A 19,646-nucleotide genomic window follows, 5' to 3' on the forward strand; every position below is an offset into this window, starting at 1 on the left:
AGTTCTAGCTTCTATGTCTGTCCTATCATGGAGCGAGGAAAGAGCACTGGCTGGGAGGTCAGATCTTAGAACCACAGAATCCAGGGATGAAGCACTGTCTGGCCCTACTGCTCACCTGCAGACTGAATCCCTCCTACAACATCCTTAGGAAATGACCATTGTCTCCTTGAACACCTCTAATTCTAGGAACTCGTTTCCTTTGGAGGCTGTCTGTCCCATCTGAGAGCGGCTCTGACTGTCCACAATCATTTCATTTGGTTGAAAGAATCTCCTTATTGTGTCCAGTCACTGGTCCAGTTCTACCTTTTGGACCCAAACAAAACAAGCTTACTCCCTTCTTTCCTCTTAACCATTTAAATAATGTTAAAAGTGCTAATAATAGCTATCAATTATAGAGTGCTTATGTGCTCTCTAGGAATTGTTTAAAGAACCTCATGTCTATGAATTTATTTAATCCTTGAAACAGCACTGTAGGAAAGATCTATCACTATCATCCCCCTTATGCTGACAAGGAAACGGAAGTATAGAAAGGATCAGTAATTTTTCCCAGGATGATAAAGATCAGTGGTCGCTAAATCTAAGTTCAAACCCAAGCAATCTGGCTCCAGAGCTCCAGCGTGACGACAACATCATGCTGTCCCTGCAGCTGGAATACCCGAGGATGGCTCGTGTGACACCCTGAGTCTTCTTCCCTGCAGTCCGAACACCCCAGGACCTTCCACCATGATTCGGGTGCCCTGGCTTTGCGTCCCTTCCTCACCCTACTCATACTCCCCTCACTGTGTCCCGATTAGTCTGCGGTCCTTTTAAAAGGTTGTACCCAGAACCAACTGTGGTCTCTAGATACTGAAAATGGAGAGTGGAAAATAGTGAGTCTATCACTCCTCCTCATTTCAGGGACCACACATGCAGCTTAAGCTTGCACTAGCCTTGCTGTGGCCTTTTCAAGCTGCTGGTTCACACAGAGCTCACTACAGACTGAAATGCTTGTCCTTGCTCTGCCTAGTGACTTTAGTGTGCACATTGAGGTGACTGGAGAGTATGGTCTGCAAGGACTTTTCCAGTTTTGCACACCTTGGATCAAAGAATGTGTTACAGAGTTCAGCGTATTTAAGGGATGTTGTGCCTGCAAATTCTTTATCAGGCTTTCCCCCACTTGGCCCTTCTCCATAAAGGGTTTCTGTGATTTTTGTCTTTGGTCCAGGTACTCTACTCCTAGGGTGGGGGCGCAGCTGGGGCTTCTAAAAGATGGCTTGCAGTGGGGTTTCCTTAGTACCTAAAAAATGACTCCAAAACTTCCCTTCTACCTGCTGCCCTGCCTGTCCCTTCCCACAGCCCCTCCGCACAGCCCCCCCCCCCCCGCTGCCAGCCCCCCCTCAGGGGGCCTGCACTCACCTGTGTGTACAAACATGTGCTTGACGTAGTTCTGTTTGGCGGTGAAAGTCTTGTTGCAGAGAGTGCACTCATAAGGCTTTTTTTCGCCCTGCCCACTGGCTGTGCTGTGGCCTGCAGATGGGGCCAGGGGCTGTGGCGCTGGCAGCTGTGCAGTAAAGGTCGACAGGCCGGGCTGGGACACTGTCACAAACTGGGTCTGCTGACCTGCCAGGGGTTGTGGCAGGCTGAAGAGGAAAGGCTTGGGGCCGCTGCCCGCGGGCTGGGTAGTGAAGAGGGCCGGCAGGTAGGTGTTGCCGGCTGTGCCAATGACCTGTGTGTTGCTGGTCAAGGTCAGAGGCATCCTCAAGTTGCTGGTGAGGGTTTCTGTCTGGCGTAAGTAGAGCTGGGTACTTGGCAATGGCTGCCCGATGGACGTGTTGACTGAAGGCTGCTGCAGGATGCTTTTGTCAGAGCTGTTGCTGACAGTGATGACTGTATTGTCCATCTCCACCTCGTTGCTTCTTTCTGGAGAGGAGGCACCTGTCTCTGGCTGGTGGGGCTGCGGGCCGCCCTCTGCAGGGGCTTCTGCAGCCTGCTCAGGCTGGGCGGGTTCAGCCTGGCCGTCCCGAGCTGCCCCAGGCCCGAACTGCTGCTCCACGGAGTCAGGCTCGGTGCCTATGGAGGAGCTGACACCCGAGTCGAAACTTTCGCCCTTGGGCTCACTCTCGGTGCCCTCGGCCTGGTCGGTGTCTTCCGTGCACTCTTCGGATTCATTGCGCTCCAAGATCTGCACCCTTTGCTGCCCATAGTAGTCGTAATCGTCCTCCATCTCCTGCTTGATGTGGATATTACCCACCAGGGTCTGGATGCGCACAGGCCGGGGCTGCTTGCGGCAGTGCGTGGTCTCGGGGGTGGTGGAGAGGTAGCGCTCCATCTGCTGTGAGCGCTCATGGATGCGAGTGATCCAGCTGGGGTCTTCCATGTGGTGGTCTCGGGGCAGGCCGAGCGCAGTCTCGTGGTGGCTGACCACCGCACCGCTGTAGAAGGAGCGCTCGCCACTGCCGTTCTGCATGGAGCATGCGTACAGTGCGGAGTAGATCCTGTCCACGCTGTGCTGCGGATGGCTCTGCAGGTACCCTGACTCGGTGTCGCTGCTCTGGCCCGAGGTGCCTGACTCGGGAGTGCCCCGCGGCGTGTCCTGGCCCGAGTCCTGGATCCCCGGGAACACATCGCCCACATTCTGGGACACTATGCGCGTGCACTCATCGATGACTGTTTTGATCTGCAGGATGCTGGCGGCGGTGAGTATCTGTAGGGCTTCCGACTGCGAGACGCGCAGCACCCCGCTGTACATGAAGTCAATGAGCTTTTGCACCGACTGCACTGACACCACGGATGGGATCTCGATGTCGCTGTAGCCCAGCAGCAGCTTGTCCTGGAAGAAGGGGCTGCCGGCAGCCAGCACGCAGCGGTGTGCGCGCAGCATGCTCCCGTGGATGCGCACCGTCACGTCACAGAAGTGGCCACGGTTGCGCTGCTCGTTGAGGGTCTCGAGCACGGAATTGCTGAAGTTGTGAAGGTTGATGCTGTGAATGCGCTCGGTCATCCCCTTGCAACTGATGTCACCTGCATGCCAAGGCAGACACAAACAGAGTGTGGGTCAGAGCTAGCTGACTGCACCCCTAACACCTGGGCCTCAGGTGAACAACCCTCATGGCTCCTAGAAGCACCACCCCACCCTTGAAGGGACAAGAGAGCTCGGTGGGAGATGGGCAGGTTTGCACAGAGGTCAAGCTGCAGTATGATGTCTTATGGAAACAGGACCTTGAATTGTGTCCCAACAGTGTCCCAGCTATTGGGGCATTGAATCCTCGTCAGTCCCCTAGAGATTCAGCCAGGGTTGTCAGTTGGAGTAGCCTAATAAACAGATGGGACATTTGCCTGCCACTCCTACAACTCTGGCAAATGAGAACTGAAAGGCAAATGGAGGCTTGTTCTCCTCTTGTTCTAACTCTGCGTTGGACAGGCCTAAGCCCAAGTCTTTTGGGAAAGCTTACACTTCCCCTGGCTTATCAAAGTTCCTTATTTTATACATGGACTGCAACAATATTCATAGTAAAAAATAAATCCCCTTCCTATTAATTTATGGGGCATATTCCCCAAATCCACACTGTGCATACAAAAATTCTTGGAAAACCAAACCCAGACTCAGATGCTCACCAAACAGTGGCACCTTGTTTTCTGGTCGAGGGAGAGGTTATGGAGTGCAGTCTGCAGCGAAAGGGGTGTTTGCCTGCTACTTCCTGTATCTACAGGACATTCTACAGATGATGTTCTTCTTGTCATCCCTGATAATCAGGGAACTTTCTAGCGTGGCTGTATGCAATGTGGTGATTTTCTGAATTTTCTGGGGCATAATGAAGGCAGCACTGATCTGGGAGCCTGGAGGACACAAGATGGTCATATTCACCACTCGAACTGGGCACCTTGGCCCAGGAGCACTGTTAACAATTAGGTCAAGATAGCAGGAGTGAACCAGAAGCGGGATGTGCGAACACCGAGGGTAATTGGTGCTCTACACACTTGCTGGAGGGAATTATCAAACAGCTCCCAGGAGGAAGGCGATGGTCAGCGACTGGAGGCTGTGGATAGCCTGAGCCACTGCCGTCACTATGCTTCAGACTGGAAAGACCAGGGACAATGCCAGTAACATCGAGGTCACAGACTGAGAAAGAACACCGGAGCTGTAACAATCAGTCTTGAGGCTTTCTTCTTTTTCTACCTCACCTTTCAAATGACTCTAAAGAATCCCTGTCTCTGAACGAGTCTTCAGTCAGATTCCCTGTTTTTGTCTTCACGGCTGAACCATCAGCTTGAGAGAGTGGGCTTTCAAAACCAGGTGGCCAAAGTACCACCGATTGTTGGCCTGGGACCCAGCTCCCTGTGTCTTGTTGGAAGTAGCCCCAGAGGTAATGGCCTGCAGACAGCTCCTCAGGTTCCTTCTCCTCGGCCTCAGGAGAGAGGACTTGCTCAGGGAAGTCTGAGCTCAGCTAGAATTCCTGCCTCGCCTCACGCAATCTCCTCATGCTGCCCTAGCTCTGTCAGTGTGACCACATCCTTTTATATAGTCATTCATTTCTCTCTTCCCAGTTCACACTTAGTCAGCCTCACATACATCCACTTAGGAAATGCCTGCAGGCTGTCGGTTCACCTTCAGTAATATGATTTGCATAAATGTTTACGTAAGAGAATTCCTTCCTTTTTCAACTTCCATTGGGTCTGTTTCTTGCCTAAAATAGTTCATTAGGCTATTGTGTCTACTTTTTTTCAATCATGTAAAACAAATTGTCTTTGCTAGATTAAAGAATCATGGTGAATCCTCTATAACTGTGTTAATACAAAATATGGCCCCAGAAGAAGGCCCCAATAACCCAGGAAGGAATATTTGGGAATGAAGTCAGCGGACCAAGTCCCAAGTTCTTTCTGAGTCCAGCATGCCTTTGTGCCATGATAACGATAACAAGAGAAAACTTTTTTTTTTTTAGCTTATCATGTGTCAGATCCTAACCACTGTTAGAACTGGTCTGTCTACTTTATTATATTATTTAATTCTCAGAACAACCCTGTGATGTAGCTAGAATTATTATCCTCATTTTTCAGATGAGGAAACTGAGGTGAGAGAAATTAAGAAATTTGCTCAAGGTCACCGAGGCAGTTGGTAGCTGAGTTGGCACTTGGACCCAGGCAGTCTGGTACTCTTATCTGCTTAGCTATTTCTGCATGCTTTTCCCCTGACTGAAGTCTGGCCCTTAGGTGTCCATGGGTCTGCTGTAAATCTGTGTGAAAAGGTTTCTCCAGAATCCCTTGCAGCTACTTCTATACATATTCGTCGACTGGCATGGTCTTTGTCTTTCTAGGTCTAGGGTCTTCAACATAGCCTCAGACAGCTAATAACGAACATATTTTTTAGGTTTATAAATGGAACAACGAGAGAGATAAAACAACTTATCCTGGCATTAAAATGTAGAGTTTTCCATATACAGTACAATGTTACTATCACCAAGGCCCATAATCACTACAACTAGTTGATTCTCTGATAAAATTGAATCTCCGAGGGAAGTATCAAACAGCTCCCAGTAGGAAGGCAACAGGTGGTGAGATGGAGGCTGTGATGGCCTGACCCACTGCCACAGGGAAACTGTTCTTCTCCCACACAGGCGCGAACACTCTTTAAATGCACACCTGCTCACAGCACCAGTCACAAGCATGTCTCTGGAGATGTCATACATGATGGACACCTGTCCTCTTTCTGATTAGTCTGGGCAGAAACGTGACCACATTACCATGATAGTTAACATCCATGCAGTTTTTACAGTGTCCAGAACTCTTTCACATGCAGCATCTCATTTACTATTTACAACAATCTTACGTGCTCTTAGGACAGGTCCTACTATTACTTTTGATAAAAGATGAGCTTGAGGCCCTCAAAGGGTCTAATTTACCCAGAGTTTTACACAGCCAGTAAGTTGCAGTGTTGGGATTAGAACCCATGACCTTGATGGTCTTTTCAATGCATAACACTGGACTGCTGAGGAATGAAAGCTGGATGGCCCAGAGATCTAGGGCCAGCCTAGTTCTCAGGACATAAAAGAAAAAAATAGACACTGAAAGTACTGAAGGAGGTTGTTTTAGAGGTGGACATGGTTAACAGCAAAAACTGTCATTATATCACACACAATCTGAGAAAGATTTACACCGCTTGTTTGACAGAAGTGGTTGAGTTTATCTAAGCAATCAGGTAGCCTACGGGGTAATCACACACACACATCTGTTAAGCAGTCTGAATATGGTCATTGCAGTAACAGGGTCGCCATGTTCACGGAAAACCACAGAGAGAAACTCAAACCTGCGCACGTATACAAGCCGACCCAACAAACCTACCGGGTGTCCAGAGACACCCCTTTTAACACCTCCCTATGCACTGGTCCTGCACAACAGTGAGCAGCCAGGAAAGGCTGACGTGGTTCTGCTGATGTGGGTACAGATGCGATGGGGACCCTGCTCTCCATTCAGGCACGCCTTGTCCTTCTAGCACACAATGCTGAAGCAATTCCTTTCCCAGGCTTTCTTTTGTGTTTTTTTAACACTAATACAGTGGGAAAAAGTTTCTGCTACAGCAAGGCAATGTCCAGGCTTTTGTGAAAGATGTCCTTTTCATCCAGTGGGCATTAATGTATAGATTACAACGGGGTTGTCTGAAATACTCTGTGGTGGAAGATTTGTCCCCCACTGAAAACAAATCTTGATGAGGTGGTTATTCAGGGACCATGGAGGAAGGAATGGTGTGAAAATGCTGACTGCATTCTTCCTAGATTGGCACTGAATAGGCATTTGGGCTATTCAAAAAAACAAGAAAAAAATTCTCACTCTATAAAACCACACAACTTCACAAAGATGATGTGTACTTGGGAACACCACCCCACCTAACAAGCCCCACAGTGGTAGGGACACAGAACTGATGGCAAAGTGAAAAAAATGATTAAAATAGTTCTCTGTGTGTTTTAAAATACTAGCCTATCTCTTTTTCACTAGAGTAAAAATACTGAGCCAGCCTGTGGGGGCATTCACTGGAAACATGCAAGGAATGCCACCGCCGAGAGTGAGCATGTGGTCTAACTGACGGTGTCCTTGAGTGAGCGCAACACGGACAGGGCCGGCACAGGAGTGGGCATCGGAGGGAGAACCTGCTTGTGGTGAAACAGGTGACCAAGGGCCCCTGCTCTCTGTTTGGTAGGAACCCAGCTGTTCTCTGTCCCTTAAACTGCAGGTGTCCGGGATAGGACTTAGCATGACAATAAAAAGCTTCCTCTGCACAAGGGAAAATGAACAAGAAAGGAAACAGCAGGCAATACAGTCTCTTTTAATTAGGTGTGAAATCCAGCCCTTCCTCAGTTCAGATATATAAAATGAGAATAGAGAAAGCGTGAGATGCTATAGCAGGGGTGTCCAACCTTTTGGCGTCTCTGGGCCACACTGGAAGAAGAGTTGTCTTGAGCTACATATTAAATACACAAACACTAATGAAAACTGATGAGCAAAAAAAGTTTTAAGTAAATGTATGATTTTGTGTTGGGCGGCATTCATAGCCTTCTTGGGCCACTTGCAGCCTGTGGGCCACAGGTTGGACACCCTTGCAGGGAGATGGGAATTTGGTTTGTGAGACTTGGGAGGAAACACAAGCTCTCAAATTAAAACCAATAGGAATTTTGGTCATGTCAAAAGGCCTAGATCAAATGGCAGGACTGAAAAGCCCATGAGCTTTCAATCCAGGCCACCTGGCTCACACGAGGAAAGTGAGTCGGCACACAAAATAGGTCGGCCAGGCCTCCGCACCTCAGCCTCTTCCATCACACTCTTTTCCACCTTGTACCTTGATACCTTTAGTAGGCTGAGGCTGCTCTTTCATATGTTAGCTGATTGGTGTCCTTATCAAGTTAGTCACACTAGGAAAGAGCCATTCCTCTGGTGAAAAAAACAGGGATGCATGTGGTAACTCAGGTTCTTTACTCCCTAAATCAGCATCTGTTGCCCTGCCAGGTGTGGGACTTCAGTGTTTACCTCACCTACATTCTAGGGGGCACTGGCTGAGCCTGTGTACTACAGGAGGGTAGAGGTTGCTTGCTCACAGCTTCCACCATCTAGGGCAGAAGGCCCTCTCTACTTCCCTGGCTTGTTCACGATCTTTGGAGGGAAGGTGGCTGGCAACACCGGAGAAATCACTTATGTAAGTGGAAGGTGACAGGCAGAACAAGATCCCTTTCTCCTGCCCTGGCTCCTGACACCTAGCACATCGCGGTGTCAATGCCATGTAGGTGAACCTGAGAAGGCCATCCACCTGAGAGGAGGGAGAGCAGCCCCTCCCATAGTGGAAAGGGGGATGCTTCGGGCCAGCTGCTAGTGACTGTTCTCCTCCACCTTCCAGATTACTTAGGCCCAGGGTACAAGAACCATTAGAAATCATCTTTTTTTTGTTTGTTTATTTTTGATCACTGGTAACAGAATTCTTGTCATAAAGCACATATAAATTGTTCAACTTTCAGAAATTTGACTTTTAAACGTATTTTCAGAAATATACCACCTATGAAAATTGGGGACAGCCTGTCTATACTTTTGTAGGTGTGGCCTCTTATGTTAGCTGGGCAAAAGTATTAAAAATTACTAATGTGTTTAAAGCATTTATAACACCATCCTATCTATGGTCTCAATAGTGTAATTGAGTATGTCTTTCATATTTCCTAAATTTTCATACATACATATAATATTACCTGGAGCTCACTTTAAGTATTTATAGGTCTTTAAGAAGTATATGTGGGTTTACGGGGTATCTGTATATTTTTCTCATGAATGGACATGTTTCTTCTTTCATAGGAATACAGTCGGTGACTTTCATGAAAATCTCAAAAAGGTCTCCTCTCCCAAGTTAAGGCCCATGGATTGAGATTGAATGATCTCTCTTTAAGCACCTCGTAAAAACTTTCAATAATCAAAGCCTTTAAAACTGATGCAGCCTTCATGACCACATCTGACGCATGGGGCCTGTTGAGCTGATATTTTCCATTTACTTAAGTTGAGCTGATATTATTTTATACAATAAACTCAACAACCGTGGCCAAACTGACAGAAGTCACCTTTCAGAAGAGAATGAGTTAAAAGTAGGGGAGAGAGAAGAAAAAGAGAAGATAAATGTAGATGATAAAATATGAACCCTGGTTGAAACAGGAAAGAATGTAATGGAGACAACAGGTTTACAACTGTTGAAGCCAAATACTGTTTAGCACAATCTGGCCTGAATCAGGTTGTTATCAGAGTATGTCCCTTTGACAGTCAACAAAATACAGAGAAGAATTAGGAATTAACCCTTAAAATTTTATTAACTGTTAAGAATTAGATTTTGTAGTATATATTGAATAAAAAATAAATACAAACTTAATATGCAATTTTAATCCCGCCAACAAGATAGGGTTCACATGAAAGCTCTGGGGAACTTCAAATAGGCCGCAGGCTTTTCTTTTTCTCTCTCCAGCCCCTGGCCTTCTTTCCATCCTTCTTCCCTCCTACCCTGCTCTCCTCCCCACTTTCCTCCCATTGAACCATTAAGCCTCACTAAACTCCAAGTATGGGCAATAAGAGGGAAAATTCTGAACTAGGACAACATGTCCTAGGACCTTCAGCCAGTCCCCAGGCCTGGACTGCTCCTCCATTCCTGGCCTCCTTTCTTGCTTTTCACTCTACCCAAAAGCAAGAGCTTTAAACTGCATCTGAAGGATGGGACCAGACTGATATTACTAGTGAGATTTTCAGGTCCAAAGGAAGAAGTAATTCCAGGGAAGCCTTTTCACTGGGCCCTGGAGGCTCCTGCTGTCCCTTAGTGAGCCCAGGTCTTTCGTTTGTCTGATTTCAAATGAAGCCCACTGTTACTTCCCAGAAGGGACTAGGGAATGCCTGACCTCATGTCTAACATTGCAAATATAACTGACTAATGGATGAAGTTGCTTTTGGGGTCACTTCCATTTTCACCAATTTATAAATGAAACATTTACTGAAAATACCCCAGTGTAAATGGACCCATGAAGCCAGGGAAGACCTGAAATCTAAACCACTGGAAGAAACTCATCCTTAAGAACGTTTGATATTTGAAATGTACCTTAATCAATCAATTTCTCCCAGACTCCTGGCCCAGGAAAAGCTGGTTCTACTTTTAAGTTTTTGGACCCTGTGAATATCATAACTGGAGGTCAGAGTCAAAATTTAGGCCACATTTCAGCAATTATGTAAGACTTCATGCCCTGGCTGATGTGGCTCAGTGGATTAAGTGCCAGCCTGCGAACCAAAAGGTTGCTGGTTCGATTCCCAGTCAGGGCACATGCCTGGGTTGTAGGCCAGGCCCCCTGTAGGGAGTGTGTGAGAGGCAGCCACACATTGATGTTTCTCTACCTCTCTTTCTCCTTCTATTCCCCTTTGTCTAAAAATAAATAAGTAAAATCTTTAAAAAACAAAAGACTTCATGATATGCTTTTCTTTTTCCCCTGAAAAGGTTTTTATTGCCTTTAGTCCACAGTTCATATTTCACATTATCTGTTGTTCCTGGGGCTTCTGGGTGGGGTTGTTTCCAGACAAGGCCTGCTGGTGGGGGTCCCTGTGCAGCACTTCTTAGGGGAGAAGAGACTTGTATGGAAGGGGGGGTCTGGCTTTGTCTCAACCACTCAGAACTCCACTGTCCTCTCTGGGCCTCAGTTTCCTCACTGGGCCCCTGGGGGAGCGGTCCTGGGGAAATCCAGTCCCTTGTGATGCCTAAAATATCTGGGGACTGTGGCCTGGCCCTCTCCCAGGGGACTTCCTTCCCAGCACCCTCCACCATCCTCGCCCCACCCCCCCTAAAAAATCACTTTTGTTTTATTAACACTGCCTGAAACTTTTGTGGGTACAGAAACCACAAACTGATCAGCAGAGAAAAGGGAAGATGGACAGTAGCAACTGGAAGCCATTTGGGGCCAGTGTCCCTCTCTGCACAGGTTTCTTCTCCCCACCCACAGCTTGGCCCAAAGCCTGCTGGGAAATATGCTACCTGGATGTGCTCTGGAAGGGCCCACCCCACCAGCATCAGGATCTGGTCTTCACAGACCCTCAGCTGGGAGCACTTGAACACATAGAAAAACAAGATGAAGACACAGAAAAACCTGAAATCCCAGATGGGGTGATGATATAGGGAGACATCTCACAAAAGGGGCCTCAGTAGCCTGCCTCCTCTTGGTAGTGTGTGTGGGGGGGTACTCTGGGGCCTTCCCTGGGCTTGGGCAGTCACCGCTGTTGCTGGAGCCCCGCTGGCCATTGGGCCCTGTGGGAAGTACTTGGGGTCGTATATCTGGCGGCCCAAGCCAAAGACCTGGCCACTCTGGTTGGTGCCCTGCACGTAGCCCATATGCAGAGGCGTGAGGACCTGTCACATTTGTTGGTCCCCAGTTTGATGTCAAAAATGTGCCGCTGGGTGCTGGGAGCCATCATGCCCACCTGGCTGGCACACTTATTGGTGCCCATCTGGAGCCCACTGACATACTGGACTGCCCTCATGGTTGCGTCGTCAAAGTTCCACTTCTGCTTTTCCGAATGCCTGGGCTGCTCTGCAGCCCCTTTGTCTGCCAGAGCCAGGAGAGACAGGCCCATGGACTTTATGCTATTGCTGAGCATGGCTTTGATGAAGTCAGAGAGTTTTTCTAGCTGGTGCTAGTTTTTTGTAGAACGGTTGATCTTGGAGACTGAGCTGGGCTGCAGCCTATTCATGAGTGTGCACAGGACAATGCTGTTCTTCAGACCCTTCTGGAAGTTAGAAATGATAATAGGCTGGTGAGTCCCTAGATCCAGCTGAGGAGCTCTGCCTTCTTCTGAGGGTCACATGTGGACAGGAGCCAGTTCTTGACCTCGACTAAAAGCCCACATGAGGGTTCCTTTTGAACTGAGTGGAGCACATGCTGGCGGCAGCGATGGTGGGACAGACGGCTGCCGGGTGAGATGGCCAGGGCCGCCTCATGATATGCTTTCCTATGTAAAATTCCCCCCAGCCTCATTCTAGTGTCAGTTCCTTATTTTACTTCTATTCTGATTTCTTTTTCGTATTTATATATAAATACATTTTCTAATGAGTTCCAGTCAAGGCGGCAGAATATGGAAGTGCTCTGCTCCTCTCTTCTCATGATCATACCAAAATGACAACTATAGAGCAATCAACCTGGAGAATCACCTGAAGACTAGCTGAACAGACCTCTAACTAAAGATATAATGAACAGACCACATCGAGGCTAGGAGGAGGGTGGAGAGGTAAAATGGGCTGGTCCCACACGCATGTGTGGCAGTTGAGAATTGGGAAGGATATCTTATTGGCAGAGGTCGCCACCAAGGAGCAAAGGGTCTCAGTCCCATACCAGGCTTCCTAGCCCAAGAATCCAGTGCTGGGAAAAGCAGTCCCCACAGCAGCTGGCTGTGAAGACCAGTGGCAATTCTGTCCTGCATGGGAGATGTAAACTGGCTAGAAACCCAGGTACCTTCTTAAAGGGCCCAAGCACAAAATCATTGGCTCACAGGCACTTACCCTGAGCTCCAGTGAAGGGACAGTAGCTCACAAGGCACCAGAGTTATACAAGGAGAAAATGAATAGTGTGGCTTTGGGGTGAGTGCTGCCATTGTCCTCGTGTTGAGCCCTCCCCTGACACAGCCTGCAGGGCAGGTGATGCCAAATCTGGATTTGCATTAATCTGCTGAACACTGCTTGCCCCACCCTGCTGATTCCCTAAGGCCACATTCCACCCAACTCACACACTGCCTTTGGTTCTTTTCATGGCTGTGCCTCATGGGCAGCCTTGGTCCTTACTGCACACTTTCTTAAAAGTTCCACAATGTCTGCAGACCCCAGGCAGGTGGTGGCTGGCCTCAGGCATTGCGCTTTTTGCTAAATGGCCCCAGGCCTAGTGCAGGTGGCAGCTGGTTTTGAGTTGCAGTGGCCTCTCCCATGTGTCTCCAGGCCCAACACAAACACCTGTCAACTGCAGGTACTCAGTAACTTCTACCAGGTGGCCTTGGTCAGGCACAGGCAGTGGCTGACTTCAGCCTGCACCAGAACCCTTCTCAAGAGGCCAGAAAACCAATAACCTGCTGGCTGGCCTCAGACCACAACAGAGCACCAACTGTAAAGCTACGCAAAGGGCACACCCAAAGGATGACCTCAGCAGGCACCAGAACCCTGCTGGGGTGAATCCTGCTCCATGAGGTCAGCGCATGCTGGGGTCATGGCCAGTCCTCACAGTCCATCAGCCTAAGTATCACAGATAAATTGAGCAGGTAGGCATCAGCAAGCACCAATTAAGGCTAAATTATAACAGGAGGGCATACACAATCTACACAAGGGACACTTCTGGAGCACCCAGCTCATGTGACTGGGGAGACTGTGCTACTGGGTCCTGCAGGATGCCTGCTACACAAGGCCACCCTGCCAAGACTGGAAGATGTATTGGCTCTAGCTAATACACAGAAACAAACATGCAGAGGCAGCCAAAATGAGGAGACAAAGAAACAGGTCCCAAATGAAAGAACAAGAGAAAACTTTGGAAAAAGAACTAAACCAAATGGAGGCAAGCAATCTACCAGATACAGAGTTCAAAACACTGGTTACAGGATGTTCAGTGAACTACGAGATGAACAGATCAACTCATCAAGAATTTCAACAAAGATATAGAAAACATAAAAAGAGACATAGAACCATTAAAAAAAGTCACAAATGAAGAATATAATAAATGAAATAAAGATCATATTAGAAGGAATCAAGAGTAGACCAGATGAAGCAGAGGATCAAATCAGCTATTTTTAAGACAAGGTAGGAGAAAACACACAGTCAGAACAACAAAAAGAAAAAAGAAAATTTTTAAAATGAGGATAGTTTAAAGGATCTCTGGGACAACATCACCATAACAACATTCGCAACATGGGAGTAACAGGAGATGAAAGAGAACAAGGAATTGAAAACCTATTTGACGAAAAACAACTGAAAAGTTCCCCAACCTGGTGAAGGAAACGGGCACACTAGTCCAGGAAGTACCAGACAAGATGAACCTAAAGAGACCCACACCAAAAAACATCATAATTAAAATGCCAAGGTTAAAGAGACAAAGAAAGAATATTTAAAAAAGAAAGAGGAAAGTAGTTAGTTACCTGCAAGGGAGCTCCCATAAGACTGTCAGCTGGTTTCTCATCAGAAACTGTGCAAGCCAAAAGGGACCAGCACAAAATATTTGAAGTGATAAAAAGCAAGGACCTATAACCAAGATTACTTAACTACTTTAAATGTAAACAGATTAAGTGCTTTAATAAAAATATATAGGGTAGCAGAATAAATAGAAAGCAAGATCTATACATATGCTGTCTACAGGAGACCCATTTCAGATTGAATGATACACAGACTTAAAAGATGAAAAAAGATATTTCATGTAAACAGAAACAAAAAATTAAGCTGGTGTAGCAATACTTATATCAAACAAAGTAGACTAAAACAATGATTATAACAAGAGACAAAGAATATAAGATAATGAAAAAGGAATTAATCCAGCAAAAGGCTATATAACCCTGCTAAATGTTTATGCACCCAATATAAGGGCACCTAAATAAATAAAGCAAATATTGATGAACACAAAGGGAGAGAGGGATAGTAGCAGAGTTGAAGTACGGGACTTTAACAGCCCATTGGCATCAATGGATGCATCATCCAGACAGATCAAAAAGAAAACAGAGGCCTTAAATAATGTTTTAGACCAGATAGATTTAATTGGTATATTTAGAACATTTCACAAAGCAGCAGAATATACATTCTTTTCAAGCACACATGGATCATTTTCCAGGACAGACCACATTAGGACACAAAACAAGTCCCCATAGATTAAGGAAGACAAATCATATCAAGTATCTTCTTTGACCATAATGGAAGGAAACTAGAAATCAGCCACAAGAAAAAAAAAACTGAAAAACACACAAACACATGGAGGCTAAATATCATGCTACTAAACAATGAAGGGGTTAACAATGAGATCAAGAAAGAAATCAAAGATACCTTAAGAAACATGAAATAAAAATACAAAAACCCAAACACCTATGGAACACAGCTACAACAGTCCTAAGAGGAAAATCCATAGCACTTGTAAGCCTATTTCAAGAAACAAGAAAATCCTCCAATAAACCATCTAACTTTACAATTAAAGGAATTAGAAGCACTAAGCCCAAAGTGAGCAGAAGTAAAAATCAGAGCAGAAATAAACAAAACAGATTGAAAAAACAATACAAAATATCAATAAAACCAAGAACTGGCTCTTTGAAAAGATAAATGATAACAAGACTGACCTTTAACCAAACTCATGGAACTAGAACAAATAACCCTAAAATTCATATGGAACCACAAAAGACCCTGAATAGCCAAAGCAATCTTGAGAAAGAAGAACAAAGTTTAAGGTATCATATTACCTGATCTCAAACTAAACTGTACTGGCGTACAGACAGACACATAGATCATGGAACAAATAGAGAGCCCCCAAATAAACCCATGCCTAAATGCTCATTTATCTGTGACAATGGAGGAAAGAACATGATGGGATACAAATAGTCTGTTCAATAAATAGTGTTGGAAAAATTGGACAGATACATGCAAAAAATGACTAGACCATCTTCTTATACAATATAAAAAGAATAAACTCAAAATGGATTAAAGACTTAAATGTAAGACCCCCAAACCATAACACTCCTAGAAGAAAACATAGGCAGTAAAATGTCTGACATCACTCTGAGTAATGATTTTGCTGATACATCTCCTGGGGCAAGGGAAACAGAAGAAAAAAACCAAACAAATGGTACTACATCAAACAAAAAGTTTTCACTCAGCAAAGGAAACCATGAACAAAATGAAAAGACAAACTACAGTTTGGGAGAAGATATGAAACAATGATACATCTGATTAGAGGTTAATATCCAAAATTTATAAAAAATTCATACAACATAAAAACAAAGAAACAAAAAAAATCCAATTAAAAAGTGGGCAGAAGACCTGAACAGACATTTCTCCAAAGAGAACATACACATGGACAATGGACATATGGAAAGATGTTCAATGTCACTAATCATCAGAGAGATGCAAATTAAAACCACAACGAGATATCACCTCACACTTGTCAGAATGGCCATCATCAGTAAATCTACAAACACGTGCTGGTGAGGGTGTGGTGCAAAGGGAACCCTAGTGCACTGTTGGTGAGATTGCAAATTGGTTCAGCCTCAAAAAATTAAAAATAGAACTACCTTATGACCCAGCAATTCCAATTCTGGGTATTTATCAGAAGAAATCCAAAACCCTAATTAAAAAAATACAGGCACCCCTATGTTCACTGCAGCATTAGTTACCATAGCCAAGATATGAAGAAACCCAAGTGTCCACCAACACACAACTGGTTAAAGAAGTGGTACCTACATACGGTGGAATATTACTTGGCCATAAAAATAATAATAAAATCTTACCATTTGTGAAACATGGACAGACCTAAAGGATATTACATATTATGCTAAGTGAAATGAGCTGTACAGAGAAAGACAAATACCATATGATTTCACTTACATGTGGAATCTAAAGGAACCTGAAGAACAATACAAAACAATAAATAAAACAGAAATAAACTTAGAGATAGAACAAACTGATGGCTGCCATGTGGGAGGTGGGAGGAATGGATGGGTGAAAAAACTGAAGAGAATAAGAATTACAATTGGTAGTCATGAAATAGTCATGGGGATATAATGTACAGCATAGGGAATATAAATATATTCTATAGAGTCAATGTTATTAACTCTCTCTATATACATAGAGAGAGAGTTATTCAATGTAATTCATTAAATTCATTACATTGAATTACATTGAATGTAAATGTAAATCAATGTAATTCAATGTTATTAACTCTCTCTCTCTATGTATAGAGAGAGAGAGAGAGTTAATAACATTGTAATAACTATGTGTGGTGCCAGGTGGGCATTAGATTTATAGGGGGGAATCACTTCAAAATTATATAAATGTCTAACCACTATGCTGTACCCCTGAAACTAATATAAAACACTATTAATGGCCAACTGTAATTAGAAAAACACAAATTTTAAAAAATGATGGGAAAGAAAAATAAGAGTATTTTTATACATATTTACTAATGAATTGAAAAAATTTTTGGCATTAATTTTTAGTTATGAGATGAGAATACAGTAAAACAAATGGCAAGTAATTGACTATCGGCTTTATGGAACCAATTCTAAATACTCAATTTTGGGTATTATCAAGCTACATGCTTTATGAATTTCTATACTTTGAGCGTCTGATTCCAGTGGAATAAAACACTGGAAGTTCAAACACCTTCTCTACTCTCTTGTGAAAGCTAAGTTCTAACTCTGTGAACAAAGGTGTTGGACAGCTACGATTCCAGACGACGTTCTGAGCGCCACCTAGGCTCTCATTCTAAAGCTGAGATGAAATGGCTGCTTGAGGAGGGAGGACCTGCTGGGACCAAGGAGGGAAGTCAATGAAATCTGAGGGTGATGCCTTTAAATCCTCTTATATTGTAAACCTTTTGAGACACATTTTAGGAGTTTGAATATTTTTTTCTAAAGCTCTTTCCTTACAAATTTAGCTGCTGCCCTATTGTAACCTTTTCCTTTGTTCACTAAATCTGGGGAACAAAAACACAGAGATGCTACATCTGTGGGTGGGATAGAAAAGTGAACAAAAGAATCTACTTAAATTCACAAAGTACGCAGTATGAACTTGGCTTTGCATAGGCCTTAAAGAAGGATCCATATATCCAAATGTACAATTAATAAATTCTGTCCTTTATTTTGCTAGAAAAGAAATTATTAATTCAATGTGTATATATGAAAACCAGCATTTTCTTACTAATCTGTTATTCTTTTTATCTCTACATCATCATACACATATTTTAAAGGAAAAATAAATTTTTAACTCTAGTGAGTTTGAACATCAAGCATAACTCCCAGAAATGGCATTCTTTTTTTTTTTTTTTTTGAAAATATCATTAATTGGTAGTAAAGTATAGTTAGGCAAGAAATAAATTTTTGATTTAATTGAACTTCATTGAGTGAGAAAATGGAACCCTATAGTGTCATTTAGAAAAAGCCTGACTGAAATAATCAGACCTCCTCAATTCACAGAACTTCCTTTTGTCCTCTGCTGCTGCACAGGACTGAAATCGCTTTTGCCTGTGTCTTCCTAGAAATAGTAAGTTGTTTCCGACGTGACAACTGGTTTTCTTTTTTTTTCCATTTTTTAAATTGTTGTTCAAGTACACTTGTCTCCACTTCCCCCCACCACTCTTCCCTGCCCCACCCATCCCCACCTTCCTCCCTCAATCCTACCCCCCATTCAGCTTTGTCCATGGGTCCTTGATACACGCTCCTTGACGAACTGGTTTTCAAGCAAAGCTGTTTGTTAGTATAGGAGGGGCTACACTATTTCTCTAGGGAAGGCATGCTAGATTGTTTTACTCAGGAATGAAGGATTTCTATCTTAAAGCAACAACAACAACAACAACAAGGAAAGGGGTAACTGTTTTGCTGGATGACTAGTTAAGAGGGAAGCGCAGTGGTGATTTATGTGGTCAGTTTAAGAAAGTAGCTGGAACTACATCTCAACAGCCCACCTGGGGCGATCCACTATAGAAGCAGGCACAGGACTTCCTTAAGAAAACATAAGGTGTAAGTTCCTTTTTGGCTCATGCTGGATGAAGAAGATCCTAAGTAAGTGTTGTCAGAACTTAAAACCTTGGAAGGCACTGGTAAGTAAGTGAAGGGGAAGGCAGACGTTGTAATTACTCTACTAAGGAGTAAGGTATTTTATTTTTATATTCTGTATATATTTTTATTATTTATATGTTATAGGAAAAAAGATATTAAGCTGTAAGAGTCTTCTGTAGCTACAGGTAAGAATCTAATTATTCCCTCTTCACTCAAGTAAAATTTCTGTGCTAATCCGAGAAGCTGGACATTTTGCCATCCTTGCCTGTACTGCACCCATTTTTCCTTCTCCTGCTGAATTTGTCCTGTTCTGAAATTATTGTGCTTTCTCTCCTTTCCAAATCTTATGTGCCACTTGAGAACCCTATTCAAAGTTCTTCCTTCTCTATGGAGACTTTTTTGATAACTAGAGTCCATTTTAAGTTCTGTTTTTCACCCACTGCTTGGTGAGGTAATAAACTGAAGCAGTTTTTTACCCACTGAATTAGTAAACTTTCACAGGCAATTAGGAAAGGCCAAGCCTTTACATAGGTCCGGGCTCCCCTGCCCCAGGGAATTGGGGCTTCGGAGCCAGAATCATTTGTTAAGCCTTAAAAATGAAGCCTTAAGACAAAGAGCTTTGTTTGGAATCCACCTTCTCTAGGGAGAATTATGCTGGGCCCTTTCTGGGGTGAGGAGGGGCAGGAGGATGCTTTGGAGTTAGATTGAGGTGGCCTGAGAAGGAGAAAAACAATTTCCCCTCAAATGGGGACGGTGACAAGGTCTGAGGTCTCTGCTTGCACATTACTCCAGTTGGGGTAATTGCTTGTCACGATTTTAGAGGCTCAAATAAAAAGGCTGCTGTCTTGAGATTAACAGTGATGACCTTGGGGCTGGGCCCATGCTTGAGAACCGCCACGAAGGAC

The 19,646-nt window shown here is 44.4% G+C and overlaps 1 protein-coding gene and 1 pseudogene across 13 annotated transcripts in view; both read right to left on the bottom strand.

Annotated features, from left to right (window-relative positions):
• The window catches only part of ZBTB20 (zinc finger and BTB domain containing 20), a 708,962-nt gene that overhangs the window by 34,582 nt on the left and 654,734 nt on the right, over positions 1-19,646 (bottom strand). For all 13 annotated transcript variants that reach the window (XM_036017291.1, XM_036017298.1, XM_028504756.2 and 10 more), the window contains one exon: positions 1,396-3,000. In XM_036017291.1, the coding sequence (XP_035873184.1) occupies positions 1,396-3,000 (1,605 nt within the window). The remainder of the gene's footprint in view (positions 1-1,395; positions 3,001-19,646) is intronic.
• Positions 10,358-13,541, bottom strand: LOC118498667 (annotated as a pseudogene).

This window comes from Phyllostomus discolor, chromosome 2 (assembly GCF_004126475.2).
Source record: "Phyllostomus discolor isolate MPI-MPIP mPhyDis1 chromosome 2, mPhyDis1.pri.v3, whole genome shotgun sequence".
Classification (NCBI taxonomy): Eukaryota; Metazoa; Chordata; class Mammalia; order Chiroptera; family Phyllostomidae; genus Phyllostomus; species Phyllostomus discolor.